Here is a 16862-nt window from a genome sequence, read left to right as displayed (position 1 = left end):
TAGATACTCCAGTAACTGAGATGGAACTAGTTGACTCATTGCCATATTGATGACCCACCACAGAGAACTCAGAGTGGCCATCACATGCTGGATGGAGCGAATGCACTCTTCATCCATTTTTGCCCAGATCAGCCAGTCGTCCAGATTCAGATGCACCAGAATTCCTTCCCGGCGCAAGGCTGTTGCCACCACCACCATCACTTTTGTGAAAATCCGGGGTGCCGTGGCCAACCTGAAGGGAAGTACCTGAAACTGGAAATGGCGGCCCAACACCTTGAAGCACATGAACTTCTGATGATCCTTTCGAATGAGGATATGCAGATAGGCTTTGGTTAAGTCCAAAGAAGCCAGGAATTTGCCCTTGCAGACCCCCACAATTACTGTCCGCAATGTCTCCATCCGGAAACGTGGCACTCGCAAACTTAAATTCACCTTCTGCAAATCCAAGATGGGGCGGAAGGTGCCTTCCTTCTTTAGCATCACAAAGTAAATGGAGTACCTTCCCCGCCCATGTTCGCTTGGTGGTACCAGAACTATAGCCTCTAGGCTTATTAGCCTTTGTAGAGTCTCTTCCACCGCCTCCTTTTCGCTTTGAGAAGCGCAGTGGGACTTCAGAAAGGCCTCCTTGAGCGGCATGAAAATTCCAAGTTGTAGCCGTCCCTTATGACCTCTAGAACCTATTGGTCCGAGGTAATCTTGGTCCATTCCTCGTAAAACTGGGACAACCTGCCACCTACAGCTGCCAGCGAGGAGTGAACCATGTTGGCTTCATTGGATGGACTTGCTGTTTCCGGTCCCCTGACCGGAACTGCCTCTGGAGGACCTGCTGAAACCTTGAAAGGACTGCTGTCTACCGAACGACTGCTTGGATGCCGAGGAGGTAGATCCTCTGCCAGAACAAAATCTCCTTGTATCCCGAAAACGAGATCAAGACAGTAAGACTTTCTTACTGGTCTTCTTGTCCTCCGGCAGTCTGGTTCCCTTTGACTCCCCTAGGGACTTCATCAGCTGGTCTAGGTCCTCCCCAAAAATCAGCTTCCCCTTAAAAGAAAGATTGCAGAGCTGAGTCTTGGACCACATGTCCGCCGACCAATTACACAGCCTCAGAAGATGTCACACAGCCACCGCCGAGACCATATTTCTGGCCGAAGTACATACCAGGTCATACAAGGCATCCACCACATAGGCCACCCCGGCCTCCAACCGGGCCACCTGAGCCAGGGAGAGCACCCCAGACGAGGTCTGCTCCTGAGGTTTCTGGATCCAGCGTAAGCAGGCATGCTGCATCATGCTAGCACACATCACTGCTCGCAAACTCAGAGCTGACACTTCGAACATGCGTTTCAGCTGCATCTCCAGTTTTCAGTCCTGAATGTCTTTCAGGGCGGCGGACCCTATCACCAGAATAGTCATCTTTTTAGTGACCGTAGAGATCGCCGTGTCCACCTTTAGAGTCTTCATACAGTCCAAATGCTCCTCCAACAATGGATAAAGTTTCGCCATAGCCCTGCTGACCTTTATACCTGTTCTGGGGAATGCCATTCTCGGCTGATCAGCTTCTGAATCTTTTTGGGCACGGGAAAGGCACTGGGAGGGCCCCGAAGTCCATCCAGGACCAGATTGACACCCTCGTTATCCAACTCTTCCTAAGTCAGCTTCACTCCCAATTCTCCCAAGACCTGTGGGATAAGGGGTCAAAGTTCCTCCTTCTTAAATAGGCGGACTACCCAAGGGCCATCTCCCTCGATGCAGGTCTCCACGAGGTCCAAATTGTCCCTAGACTGATCCTGATCCGGGGACTGATCCCCATCCGGATCTGTGCCGTATTGCAACAAAGCGTCATCCTCCGAGTCATCAAGATCCCTGGGGTCACCCCCCGCACCCATTGTGTGGGACCCTTGGGACATGCGTCCACGTCCAGGAATCTCCGGAACCAATCTGGGTCTTTTGGTGGGCCCTGGCCTTCCCCCCAAGGAGACCCGCACTCCTGCAGACTGTCGAGTCAAAAAGGCCTTCGTGCAGCAGGAGGATGAACTTGGGGGAAAACCCCTTCTGACCCTCAAGCCCGGAATCAGGGAGCCCTGACTCCAGAGCCCTTCATGCTGGACCAGTTCCAACTCCTGTCCCGCAGGAAAAAGTAGCAGAGGAGGCCCATCAGAGTCTTGGCCAGTCAGAGTTTCATGCTTGTTATCTCCCTCAGAGAGGGGCTCTGTAGAAATCCCCCCTTTTAACCCTGCCACGGGCCCCGCGGCTCGGGCAGCCTTCCTGGACCTTGAAGGCTTGAGAGAGGCCCCCTCCCCTCTCGATGCACACCCGGTGCAGAGGGAGCGCGCATTCAACCAGGCCGACCAAAGCCCACAGGCCTTACAGGTCTCCATGTGGGGCTTATCTGCCATGAGGTCCATGCTGAAAACGGGCCTAGCGTGAGAGGAAACTCCGTCCCCAAGATCGCTGCTGGCAGGATGTGCAATTGTGCCAAAAAGTCGGCACGTGGGAAGTCAGAAAAAGGAGGCCCCCGCTGCCCGAACGAACGATGCAGCCCATTGCATAAGCTCCCCCCCCCCCACCCCAGGAAAACACTAATCAGCACAGGTGCACACTTTCTCCTGTTTTGGCGAGCTGCTGCGAACCCCGCCTGGCCGACCACCACGGTACTGTTCCCTGAGCAGAGATTCCAGCTCCCTTCCTCTCACTGCCTCAGTTTTTTGGTTTTTTTTACTTAAAGCAGCTCACAGAAAGACCAACAAAACAGAGGTAATTTCCTGGAAGGAGCCAGTGGAAGCCAGGAGAGGTCTTCAGGGCATTCAGAGGGAACCAGTCCCCTGTTTATCTAGGTCCCCGGAACAGCGGGCCACCCCTTGGTTGTCCAGTTCAACTTGAGGGATGGCCCGTAAAATGGAGCCTAGCATGTCAGGGAGCAAAAATCTACGCTAATCCTTTTAAGTCTCCATTCTCAGTCAGGACTGCATGTTTGCACCTCTACCATCTGCTGGAGACAGAGAAATACTGAGGGACTGCAGGTGGCACTCTCAGTTTTGTAGCAGTGCCTCAAAGTTTTGTTCTCTGCCTCCATCTGCTGGTAGGGATGCATAAACCCCACTGGTCTGGACTGATCTGGGTATGTACAGGAACAATGATTTTAAAACAGACAGATGTTGTTAGATCAGTGCTCAGTAGACAATATAGCTGCATATCATCAGCACATAGCTGAAAACTAAAGTCAAATCATCTTATAATATCTCTCAATAGGTGTCAATCAATGTTTAACATGATAGCAGACAAAATGCAGCCTTGTGGTACTCCACACTCACTGCTTGCAGAACCAAAAAGTGATTACTATAAGCCAATTTAGTGATCTTTCCTCTAAGAAAAATCAAAACCATTGAGCAGAACCAAGTCAGATAGTCTTTCCACTAAAATCTTACAATTTACAGTATCTAAAGCAGCTGGGAGATCTGACAAGTTCAGTAAAGACAACTTTTCTTTACCTAAAATCTTATCTGGGGTCATCCACAAGATCATCCAAAGCTGTATCCATACTAAATCACTGTTTGAAACCTGGTCCCTGAACATCTGACCTGCAAGCTTAAAGCAACTGAATTCTAATGATTTAGAACTAAACATTTTATTGAAAGCCAGCATTAAGATTCACAGCAAGTTCTAGCTTGCATTCATAATATGTGCAATAGGGCTCCTCCCAAGGACCCTCTTATTTGTCTGCTCGGTCTCTGTAGAAATCGAACTTGCATGATGGGGTCTACAAAACTAACACATCAACTGCTTCATTCATGCAGCACACCTTACCATCACTCATATGTTTAACTGTTTAATTGTTAATTTGTAAATTGTTAAATGTTCAATGTAAAACGCCATCGAGGCGACAGTTTCTTTCTTGTAAACCGGTGTGATATGTATACTTTACAGGAACATCGGTATATAAAAATTAAAAATAAATAAATAAATAAATAAATATGTGGAAAACAACGCCTTGTTTAATATGTTGGGAAAAGAAAGTGGCACACATTGCTGCTCTTGAACAGCTGACATATAATATCCGAGTGTAGGGGGATGTATACAAAGATATTTGATCTGGGAACAGAGCTTGACGAGAGGAGAGGGCTGACAGCTAAGCTAGTTCATGGTATGTGTAAGTTTTCCTGATTGTATAAGTATTCCATGGTTATCCACTGGAAATATTCTGAACTGCATGTGCCTTGTTTCAATAAAAAGTTAAATAGAAATTAAAAATTCACCTTCTGTGTGTACTCCACAGCACACAACAAGCAATAAATAACATAACTAAATAAATAAGTATTTTAAAGGAAGTTTTTGCTCACCTCTATTGGTATCATAATCTTCCTCTCCTCCCTCTGACTGGTCGCTGAATTGAGGCAATTCTATTTTCAGGATCTCTAGTGTGGGGTCAGGACTGTAATTTTGATTGCCTGTTTGAAGAATGGGAAAATACCTTCAGCATTTTAGGAGTGGACAAGACACCCAATTTCCTACAATCCCATGCCCACGGAAACTTCTGCAAAATATGCCCTTTGCTGTAGAATTCACCCCTCCCCCGGCTGCCGTAACTGCTAATACCGGGGGTTCAACTTGCTTCTCTCCCTCATGCTGCCGCCAGCAGAGGCCATCCTGCCTTCTTTCTACCAGCTGCTTCAGGGAGGAACCATCCTGCCTCCCTCCCTGCAGCGGCCTGCACTGCATGGCTCTCAGAATACAAAAGCCAGAGGTCAGAAATAGTAAGGAAGAAAAGGAAGCATGTAGAGGCAGGTCTGTCAACAGGCAGAGCAGGCAAGTGGTTATGGGGCGGCCACTCTGCTACGTTGCGTCACTTGTTTCATATCAGCAGCTGTGGCGCTACGCCATCTTTTAGGGGGGGGGGGGAACCAGCTGTCTTCAGGCCTAATGAAAGGAGAAAGAGAGAAAAGCCTACAAATGGGGAGGAGATTGAAAGTGGAGAGAAGGAGAAGAGGTGGCTTTGGGAAGAGAGACAGACTGCAGTAAAATGGTGGGGAGGATGAGAGAGGCAAAGGGAGAAGAAAGGAATGAAAGGCAAAAATGTAGAAATTATAGAACAAGCACAACAAAGGTTAAAAGTCAGGGCACTGATTATAACATCCCAGTCTGGCTGTGTCTGGTCCAGAGGAGGCATTTTTCCAGCTCATCACAAGCTTTAATCCAAGCTACATGCAGGTCCTCACATGTATCTGGGATGGGCAGGTTCCCTTCTTCCTCCAAATCCTGGGGCTCAGTCTTGAATTCCTCTTGCATAAATCGGATTAAAATGTCAGGTTTGACATTGAGAGAGCCTGTTAAATAGTAAACATGGTAAATGACAACACAGAATGCATCTGGTCTGGGCTTCCAAGATGGAATTTTTAAACAACATCCATGCCTGATGTAAATTCTTAACCTTAGAAGTTGCTCCTTTCAGTTTTTTCCTAACCATTTCTCTCATTTTAACAGTCTCCCTTTTGAAAGTTAAATACTGTTGCAGTAGATTTGGTGTTCTCCCTCTATTTATCAAGTCAAACTAGATCATGTTATGATCGCTGTTATCAAGTGGTTCCAACACCATTACCTCTCGCACCAAATCATACATTCCACTAAGGATTAGGTCTAAAACAGCTCTCCTTCATTTATTTATTTTATTTTATTTATTTTATTTAAGGTTTTTATATACCGGCAATCATGACAACATATCTTGCTGGTTTACATAAAACAGGAGTGCAGTAGATACATCAAACTGGAACTGTGGTGACCGAAGGAGCACTTATATTTAACAAGGGTAGCAAAACTTGGAGAAGGAAGAAGAGAAAGGAAAGATTGGTAACGATTAGGCAATATACAGATTAAATACTATATACAAAAGCATGGTTGAGGGTTGATGGTTCATCAGTTCTTATACCAGCAGTCATTAATTTTATCTAGAAAACTTACCTCCTTAGCATGTCCCTAATGTGACATTTATCCAGTCAATACTGGGGTAATTGAAATCACCCATTATTACTGTGTTGCTAATTTTATTGCCTTCCCTAATTTTTCTTAGCATTTCATTGTCTGTCTGTTCTTGCTGGCCAGTAGTACAACCCCGCTGCTATTTTATTCCCCTTCTCACATGGAATTTCTATCAATAAAGATTTGAATAATAGAAGGACTAGGAGGCATTCCATGAAGTTAGCAAGTAGCACATTTAAGACTAATCGGAGAAAATTCTTTTTCACTCAACGCACAATAAAGCTCTGGAATTTGTTGCCAGAGGATGTCGTTAGTGCAGTTAATGTAGCTGGGTTCAAAAAAGGTTTGGATAAGTTCTTGGACAAGAAGTCCATTAACGGCTATTAATCAAGTTTACTTAGGGAATAGCCACTGCTATTAATTGCATCAGTAGCATGGGATCTTCTTAACGTTTGGGTATTTGCCAGGTTCTTGTGGCCTGGTTTGGCCTCTGTTGGAAACAGGATGCTGGGCTTGATGGACCTTTGGTTTGACCCAGCATGGCAATTTCTTATGTTCTTATGTACAGTGCATTTTGTTTCCTGCACAACTTTTATCCTGTTTGACTATATAACCTAACATATAGCGCCACCATTCCACCAATTGGATCCAACCTATCATTGGCATATAATTTGTACCCTGGTATCACAACGTCACATTGGTTATCCTCCTTCAAGCAGGTCTGAGATGCCAATTATATCTACTTCTTCAATCAGTGCTATGCATTCTAACTCTCCTATCTTATTTTTTTTTAGACTTCTAGCATTGGTATACAGACATTATCATTATCAGTTTACAGGGGTAATATCAAGTTAACACGTCCTTATCTTACTGCATCATACTAGTATACTAAATGATTGCAGATATAGACCAAAATGAGCCATCCAGTCTGCCCAGCAAGATATTTAGGGTTGTATTTGTTGTTCTGTAGAATTCCCTGAAATGCTTTCTATTTCAGGCTTCCTCATGTTCTTACTTTTCATCTTCTCTTGCTAGAAAAATGTAGGATTCATCTTCTTTTCAATATACATTTGTATTCTCCTTCTGTCCTTCTTACATCATCTTCACCAGTTAAGGATGGTCCCCACCTCAGGGAGATTACCTAGCAGGAAGTAAAGATGTCTAGGAGGAATTTGTTACTTGCCTGTTAGAGCAGGATGAATCTCTTCAGTCATCTCTGATTCAGGATGATCCAGGAAAGGTAAATCTTCCTCTTGGTCAACGTTCATTGACAACACAGATGTTATAATCGGAAGGCCTGTGATGAGAAAACATTCCCACAAGGATTCACTGAGCATTAGTAAATGAATGGGAAAGGCATTATACTCCCTTTCTGGCCATATTCAAGTCCAGTCTAAAAATTCACCTTTGAAACTGTTTTTAAATCCAAAACTCTTCTCTACAATTCCCAGAATTTATTTGTCAAATTTTTATACCTTTGTTCAGACATGCCATCACAACGATTTACAATGTTATATAAAAGACATTCATAAGTAAAATAAAAACGTACATGGAAATAAGAAATCGTAGTCATACAATAAAATTTCTAAAAAGATATAAAAGGTGATAAATAATAAACATTTATCATAAAATAGCAATAAACTGAAATAAACGATAAATGAATTGTAATGGTTATTTGTCTTGACTAGACTGTAAATACCATGCAGCAGGGACTGTCTCATGTGCATCTGTACAGCGCTGCTTATGTCTAGTAGCACTTTAAAAATAATAAGCAGTAGTAGAAAGGCAACAACCAAAGCCTTTTCTGCAGGTAAAATGCTGTTTCATCGATGTATTTGGGCTTTTTGATTATGGCCCAGCCTATATGTGGCTAAAAGTACCTGTGTACATTAGCAACCCCAGTACTTTTACCTGCCTAACTGGGAGATTTATCAAGCTGTGATAGGACTATAACGCACATTAAACAGCGTGTATGCGCAATATAGCCCTATCACAGGATATCACGCAATTTTTAGGCCAGAAATCTGCCCCTATTACAATGAGCTGCTTTCCATAGCAACTGCATGCATGAATTTTGCAAATCCATGCAAAGCAGCTCATGCATATTTTATTTATTTATTTATTTATTGTTTTTGCTATACCGACTTTCATGACAGGAATCACATCAAACCGGTTTACATTTAACAAATTGTGCAAGGTAAAGAGAACTCAAACCACAGCATGGTTAGGAGAGTGACAGTTACAATAAAACAGGGAAGTAATTAACTGGGATCTGGAAAAGAGAAGGGGGGAAGTTAACTGACAGCAAAATATTTACAGGGTAGCAAAAACGATTCCAATATAATAAAGTTTGTATAGTAAATGACATTAAAAACAAGGAGATGGTGATGACGGAGAAGTGAGTGGTTTCTTATTTCTAATATAGAAATAAAATGCTTTCCCATTAATAAAATAAAATGAAATAAATAAATAAATAAATAAAATAATAAATAAAAAATTAATAAAATCAAGCTTTCCCAGAGAGCTAAAAGCAAGAAGAACAAACATCCAGCCTTTTCTTACAGCACCATTGTTATGTTCATATTGCGTCAGTTACATGTTTCAAGTTGTTTTCTAAGTTGATCTTAGTTGTTTCATAATAGATTGTACTTTGATTATTATCCATTCATTATATTCGATATGTTCCATGTAAACCGCCTCCCCGGCGATAGTTATCTCTGTTAAATGTGAACCGGAGTGATATGTATATACCGGAGTGATATGTATATACCGGAGGAACTTCCGGTATATAAAAACCAAAAATAAATAAATAAATAATATCTAATCCTATGTAAATTAAATAACACAGCTGACTCAGAAATTTGTCAGTCATGTTATTTTATTTACACCTTTTTGAAAACTGTTAATGTACTGCGGGAGCACTATGACTCTAACGAGGGTCCCGATGTTCATGCTGCAGATTTAAAGGGCCCTGTGGGCCAACAGGGCACCCCCTAGAATTAATACAAAATTTCACCGGGGGTCTTATTAGATCCCCCACAGCTCACTCCGGGGCTGACAATCAAGGTGGCCCTGCCAAAAAAAAAGTGTGTGTCATGCAACAATGCCCCCACCACCACCCAGCTCCTAAGTTCTCCAAAACCCCCTCTCAAATAGAAACCCCCACCCTCCTTTCCATTAGAACATTAATCCAGGCCTCCCGTTGCAACAGAAAATGAGGCTGCCAACAGACCAAAATTTAATGGTAGTTGCCTCATGGACACCTCTGGACCCCCCAAACCCCTCCCCTCATTCCATTACCTCAAAATATGCATATTTGCAAAAGAAGATGGCCCGGGACACCTCCTAGTCCAGGGCTCATTCGGCACCATTTTCCAAAATGGTGCTGACCAGACCTTATCCCAATAGGCCACCACCATTATTCCATTATTTTTGTTTTGGGGGTGGGGGCCCTACTGACCTAATTTTCCATTGAATAGGGGGGACTGGAGAGCTTGAGGGGGGCCCTACCAGCCTAATGTTGTAACGGAAAGAGGGAGCTGGGGGGTAGGGTGACTGTTTAGGAGGGGGTTTTGAAGAGCTAAGAAGCTAGGAGGTTGGGGTCGGATGGGCATCGTCGCTCAGTAACATGCATTTATTGTTATTTTTATTGGCAGCCCTAGTGCGAGCAGGAAGGTGTATAATGAGATTCAAGGTGATTTTTTAAATTAATTCTAGCAGTATCATGTTGGGCCACAGGGCCCTTTAAGGCAATAGCAGCTCTGTGCATTGGGAAACATCAATGTGCTTTGTAGAGGCTTCTGCCGGGTTCTTTTGTCTTGTGGGCTTTTTCCATGAGACAAAAGAACACAGAGATACAGCCATAATAACTTGTTGGGGGGGGGGGGCAAAATATCGCAGCACAGTCCTCCTCCTCCTCCCCCCCCGATATTGGGCCCCTCCCATGATAAAATATCACTACTTAGTGAATCTAGCCCTAAGTTTGGAGGTGCTCCCAGGGCAGGGTGTGGTTTGGGGAGGCACTTATATACGTAGTTTGAATAATCAAAACTACCCACTTACATTTGCCAGAAAAAGTACCTGCACAAAAAGCAGGCTCAACACTGTGCAGGCAATAATCAAAGCACAACTAACCATGGTGTGTATCAAAATGTGGGCAATTAGATTATCTACCCCTTTATGTCTCCAAACGTTTGATGTTAATGACCCATCTCCGAGATCTGAAAATGCAAAGCCTTTTAAATCCAAAACATTTACTTACTAGAGGTGGGGTCATTCATGTTTTCTTTTCCCTCCCACTCACAGTGTTGAGTGAAATATTTATCATCTTCCTTTTTAATCTTGAATATTACGTCAGGATTAACAATTGAATAACCTGTCAATAAAAACAGCAAATTACATTATAAATATGTACTTGTTATCATCCTGTTCTGATGGAGCGGTGTAAGTGTGCAATGTGAAGGGGTATAGAGGAAAAAAACCCCAAATATCTTAAAGAAGCAGATCCAGATATCTGTCCCGGTCCACCTTAAGCCTAAAACAGCAGGAAATCCTGGTAGGGGTAGAGGTTCCTGGGAAGGGATATAACTAGCCAGGCCCAGGGGACAGAAGGAAGCTTAGTATACTGTTGAACTGTAAGTTGTAATACTACATTCGTGCTGTTGAACTGCGATGAATAGCAGAGTTGCATTTGTTTGTTTTCTTGTCCCTAATATAGAGTTTATGCAAGATTTCTGCCAGAGACCAGGCTGAATCTGTTTTCTGGCTATCCTAAGACTGCTCACAGTATCACATATGGTGTCAGTTCAGCGATTTTTGAGCTAAAGCCCTGCACACACAGAGAAACCACGGCAAAATATTTTTTTTATAAGGGGGAAATTTTTTTCCCCTTCCGTTACTTCCTCCTTTATTGGGCCTCACTGCAGCCAAAAGCTAAATTTACAAACAGGCTAAGAAGGATAACTTAGCCTGGAGTGAGAGACTTATATCTATAGTGAGTCAGTGCCGAACAGGCAGGTTTTCCTGCAAGGAGAAAGGAAGCTGTGTTTGAGTGTTTCAGAACAGAGGAGAGGCCTTCAGCAAACTTTTGTGGTACGAGAGCCAGTGGGCTAGCTTGGATCGAGCCATGCAGGCACTTGCCGAGGGGCAGCAGAGTGGGGGGCGGTCCAAACCTGACAGGCTGGCCAGAGGCCAGTTGGACTTCATATCTAGCAACCCTATTCACCGGGAAAGGTCCAGCAACCTTCCAAGCTGCCAGTCCCGATGGGAGAGCCGTCCTTTCCTGGTCAAAACTGCCATCCTGGAAAGAGCGGGTTATACGACAAAAGCCTTTCTGGCAACAGCTCAGAAGGAGTACCCTACATCCAGGGGAAACCCCACAAGCCTTTTCCATCGGCTGAAAGATGCCAGATGGGAGTGGCTATAGCTAAGGCAAAGACAAGCCTCGAGGTAGTCAATCAGGTCCTTTTGAAGCAGTTCCTGAACAGACTAGACCGACCCATGCGGAAATGGGTGTGTTGACACCAGGGCTCACCCCAGGGAAAGCCTTGGAAGTGGCAGACATTACTTTCTCCTTTACTGGGCCTTGCTGCAGTGGCAGCCGAAAGTTTTTTTGTTTTTTTTTTAATTATTTATTTATCATCTTTTGAGAATATACAAATGAAATTTGGATCGAAAAAACAGAGATACAAAAGGAAACAAAATCGTTAAGGATAACAATCCTCTCTGAATTCATAACATCCTAACATCCATTTCTTGAAATACATAGGAAATCAGGAGAGAAAGGAAAAACCTTAGGAGGAGTACATAAAGAAACCAATTTACATATAAGTGCCCTGAATCACACCTTAATTATCTATCATTCCCCTATGTCTCATCAGATAGTCTCCTGCCAGACAAAAAATCCCTTAACTGACCAGGTAAAAAGAAAATATAAGTATTCCTGGCCAGTTTGATTATGCATTTACAGGGGTAGCGTAATTTAAAACTACCCCCCAATGCTAAGGTCTCAGGTCTCATCTGTAGAAATTCTTTTCTACGCTGCTGCATAGGCTTAGCCAAGTCTGGATAAACTCAAATGAGACCCCCACAAAATAATTCAGATATATTTTTAAAATAATTCTTCATAATCATTGATACAGCATTTTCATCAAAAAAGGAAACAAAAAGGACAGCACGATCTATAACTTCTACATTTGAATTTTCTAGGTAATCGGTCAGATTTAAAAAATCCGACCCTTGAGGGGGAAATGTTGAGGAAGTGCTAGTTCTTTTAGGCAAAAAGAAAAGTTTCTTGACTGCTGGTATCTCTTCCTGTGTAATCTTTAAAGCCTCCATTGCATATTTCTTAAAAGTCAACAGTGGGATTTCCCCCATAACAATTGGTAAATTCAGAAACCTCAGATTTAAATGTCTCATATAGTTTTCCATAGACTCAAGTCTTTTTAATGATGATATTCTTTCTGAAATAAATGTTACATTTGCATTCTGAAGGCTTTTTATTTCTTCATTGATCAACTTTAACGAATTATCTTGTTCAGAAAATTTCTGTTGTGTGTCCCATTCTAGTACCCCTACTTTGGCGGCAATATCGTCAAGTTTAAGGGTTTGATTGTCTAACTTAGAAGAAATCCTCATCATGAGATCCCAAATATTATCAAGGGTTATGGTCGCCGGTTTTACAAATTGCTGGGAGAGAGATCTTCTTACCCCATATTCAGTGCCCTCACCGAACTCTCCCGTTGTTCTGGGAGTGTCTGCTGGCGTCTCTGCTCCACCTCCCGGCGTCTCAAGCAGACAGGGTAACAGGATTCCTCCTGACTCTCCTGTCGGTGGGTCGGCTTCTGGTCCACCCAGCTGAGTCCGCTTAACAACCAGATCGGTATGTGTCTCAGCTCCTCAGTCGACCGTTGGGGGCAAGGCTCTTACCGGCGTCCTAGGGTCTGGAGGGCTCAGTGAAAGTTCCCCGGGAGAATAAGGTTCTCCTCTCACCTCTTCTCCAATGGGGCTGATTACCCTCGATTCCAGTGCATTAACGGTAAAATCTGATATTAAACGTTGTCCGGCAGCTTTGTCCTGGACGGGTGGAAATACCCTGACTTTACCTTTTCTCTTATGAGGCATGTTTAGGTGAATATCGCTGAAAAACTTTGTTTAAGAAATCTGAGATCCGGAACAAACGGAGATACTCCCGCTCAGGGCGCCATCTTGTTTTCTCTCTCGAGTCTCGGCAGCCGAAAGTTTAATTTACAAACAGGCTAAGAAGGATAACTTTACCTGGAGTGAGGGACTTCTAACTATAGAAAGCCTTAGAAATGGCAGATGCCTTTCATCAGGCTCAGCTGATGTCATATTGTTGCATGGAGACTGCAGAAACAACCCACACAGGCTCCCTATCATGGCAGTGAGAACACAGGATCTCAACGACAGTCCTCGGAGCAAGACAACTCTGCCTCCATATCTAAAGCACAGCTATTGGACTACTCTGTTTCAATGGTGGGAAGCAAGGACATTTGTCCAAAGACTGCTGATACCAAGAAACTGAGACCATGGGTGTCAACCTGGTAACTCAGCCAACACCAGAGGCTGATACGTGCATTGATAAGAGAGGACCTCCAAAGCAAGAATAACCGAAAAGTGGAAGAAAAAGGAGAATCTCAGAGGTACCCACTCTCCTGTCTAGCAAGGGTCCAGACAATTTTTCTTTTCGCTCACTTTGTGCCGGGAATGGACATGAGGAAGAGTGTTATCCTTATGACAAAGAAGAAAACAAAGAACCCCCTTGAAAGGAAGGGGTAAACTTAAAACAGAACAAGTGTTGCAGCCATGCTCCTTCTGTAAGAAGGATGACCATGCTGACGAGGATTGCCTGGGACTGGAGAACATAGAAGGGAAGTGCAAGTTAGCGGAGCAGCATAAGAGAGAATGCAGCCACCCGAAGGGTGTGCCAAACCTTTTGTAGGCACTGTTGGAAGTCAAAGCGGAACAGATCCCACAAGCATACTCCCACTGTGGGGCAAACAAGCATGTTAGGAAGAACTGTCCTCAATGGGAGAATGAAGAGTGGAAGCAAGAATGGGCAAATACCTTCGCAAAACTGCAAAGCTGTAACTTAGTAAATGGGCCACTTGGGGAACTTTCAGTGGAGTTGAATGAGGTGTCCACCTAGGCCCTGGTGGATTCAGGATGCAGAAAGACCCTCATACATAAAGACTTAGCCCAGAAAGGATGGATTAATTACAAGAGGAAGGCGACGCTTGTATACATGGTAACCAGTAGCTGTAACTAACTAGTCGGGTTCTGCTGATAATTCCAGTAGGACAAACCATTAAGGAAGTGGGAATACTCCCCAAGCTTCCATATCTGGTGGTTTTGGGGCGCAATTATGCCCAGTTTAAAAACCTGTGCGGTCAGCTTAGCATCAATCAAGCCAGACCGGAAGGCTCGTCACCAAGAACCCAACGGCACTGTTGCCAAAGGGAACTGGGTTATTCCAGATACCCAGTAAACAAAAGTAAAGGAACTTACTGTGACAAAGAACAGCGGGCAACCCACGAACCCGAGGGGTTTTCCAAATGGAATGGAGAAGGGAAACCTTAGACGGGTTAAACAGTCCTAGTAAAGGGCTGGGAAGGAAGAAAGGAATGAAGGTTTGCTTAGGACTAAACCCCTAGTAAAGGCAAGCGTTCAAACTAAGAAGTTTGAGCTAAGGGGGAGGATATGTGAAGGAGTATACAGGAGAAAACTCCAAAGCACCTTAAAAGACCGGATCCAGGCATCTGACCCAGTCCACCTTAAGCCTAAGACAGCAGGGAATCCTGGTCTGAGAAGAGGTCCCTGGGAAGGTGATTAACTAGCCAGGCCCAGGGGAGAAAAGGAAGCCCTAGAGAAAGAGAATACTGCTGAATTCTAACAGGCGATGCAATATCCGCGCAGGAAAAAAGGTGCGCATGATTGAGCGCCCGCTTTCCTAACGCACGCTCATCCACTTCTCCTGGGCACACGATGTAGTAGGCAAATGAGCCACTGCGTTAAAAAGGAGGCACTATAGGAAACTGTGCATCCCCCTAGCGCCTCCTCGGCATCAGATGCCCAGGAAAAGTGGCTGAGTGCGGGTTAGGAAAACGGATACTCAATTTTAAGTGCGTCCACTTTCCTAACTTGTGCACAGCTTGTAAATTGAGCATTCGCTTTCCTAACCTGATCACCGTCAAGACAGTTTCTTTTTCACGCTGCTGCTTTTAAGTGGTTCCTCCGACTTAATATCAACATGAAATTAAGTCGGAGGAACCACAGAAAAGCAGTATTTTCTGCATTTTAGTTCAACTTTCGGTGCTCCTCAAAACTTAACACCAGCTCCGAGGCTGGCGTTAATTTTTGAGGGTTAAAATGTACGCATTGGGTGCATGGCCCATCAACATGGCATTTACATGTGATGAGCGCTAATAGCTACGTCCTGATCCCCTTATTGCATCAGGTGTTATGGACGCATGTCCAACTGCGGGTTAACCTGTGCGCTTGCTTGAACGCATGGTATTGCATCAGCCTGTAAGTTGTAATACTATATTTGTGTTGTTGAACTGCGAAGAATAGCAGAACTGCTTTTGTTTGTTTTCTTGACACTAATAAAGAAGTTTAGGCAAGATTTTTGTCAGAGACCAGCCTGAATCTGACCTCATGCAGTTGCCAACCTTCTCTACAATCCTGTTTATTTAAAGTTTGTTGTATTCCACTTATATTAGTGCAACCATTCTAAGTGGATTAAATGGAAAAGAAACAGGAACATAATAACAAAGACAAAAATAAGAGAGAAATATTATTAGGACTTTGAGAAAGAAAACAAGTCTTGAGATATAAAGATAATTATGTACAGGCCAGTGAGTGGGAGAAAGGGGATATTTGATATTTGACATCTGTCAGGGGCAGCAGAACACCTTTCTGTTTGAGGGGGGCCAAGCCAACCAAGTTCTGCCCCTCCCTTCCCCTCCCCTCTGTCCCTCTACCTTCACCCTTGCCCTTTCCCTCTCTCATCCTTTCTTTCCCCTCCAATGCTGTATCAATGGCAGGAAGAGGACAGTAGTAACGCCTCCAGCCACGTTCTCCTCTTCCTCTGCCACTTGGCCTGTCTGCTGTGTGCCTATCTAGAGACCCAGGCAGTTCAAAGCAGCAGCTGGGCCCAGAATTGCAGAGGTGGAGGACATGGGTGCCAAACCACTGCTCTCCTCCTCCTATCAAAAAATAGCTGGTGCCTGCCCAAACCAGTCCCAGATCTCTCACAACAATTCTGTTGGAAAAACCAGATTGTGGTAGTCCATGGACCCTGTGGCTCACCTAATTCTGACACCTATGCATTACGACCTGGAGGGGTGAAGAATTACTGTATGTAATCCTAAGAACATATAGTCTCTGTTGTTGTGTCCTTGGTATAACTTTTACACCTTCAGGGGCTAAATGTTTATGATACAGTTATCTAGCATAGAGCTGTCATATGCCCTCACACAGACTTTGTGGTTCTTAGGTGAAAATCAGAGAGCTAAATCCTCCATCCTGTTCCCCAGGCCTACATCAATAGTAAACTCTCTCTGGACCCTGGAGAGCAACAGCAGCTCCCATTGGACTTGAGATGATATCATGTGCCAAACCCTACATTTTAGGTGCTCAAAGGACCCCAGCATCTGGGATTTCTCCAGCCCTGATTAAATGGTTAGCACTCATCCTGTAATGAGATTTACATGAAAGAAAAGTCATAGTTACCTCGTGATATAAGGATGCCATGAATCTCCTTGATGACCTGCTTGTACAGCTCCTTCTGCCATTCGCCTAAAATGTCCCACTCCACTTCCCAGAAATAAGCAGCGACATCGCTGAATGTGATCGATACCTGGAACAGCAAA

The 16862-nt window shown here is 44.1% G+C and overlaps 1 protein-coding gene across 2 annotated transcripts in view; it reads right to left on the bottom strand.

Annotated features, from left to right (window-relative positions):
* The window catches only part of LOC115087339 (zinc finger protein OZF-like), a 64411-nt gene that overhangs the window by 33035 nt on the left and 14514 nt on the right, over positions 1-16862 (bottom strand). For both annotated transcript variants that reach the window (XM_029594434.1, XM_029594433.1), the window contains 5 exons: positions 16723-16849; positions 10232-10345; positions 7154-7267; positions 5214-5321; positions 4338-4445 (listed from right to left, as the gene is read on the bottom strand). In XM_029594434.1, coding sequence (XP_029450294.1) covers positions 4338-4445; positions 5214-5321; positions 7154-7267; positions 10232-10250 — 349 coding nt within the window. In that variant the 5' untranslated portion in view covers positions 10251-10345; positions 16723-16849. The remainder of the gene's footprint in view (positions 1-4337; positions 4446-5213; positions 5322-7153; positions 7268-10231; positions 10346-16722; positions 16850-16862) is intronic.

This window comes from Rhinatrema bivittatum, chromosome 3, assembly GCF_901001135.1.
Source record: "Rhinatrema bivittatum chromosome 3, aRhiBiv1.1, whole genome shotgun sequence".
Lineage (NCBI taxonomy): Eukaryota > Metazoa > Chordata > Amphibia > Gymnophiona > Rhinatrematidae > Rhinatrema > Rhinatrema bivittatum.
Note: the sequence above shows the minus strand (reverse complement) of the source record. Positions and strands in the feature narration are given on the sequence as shown.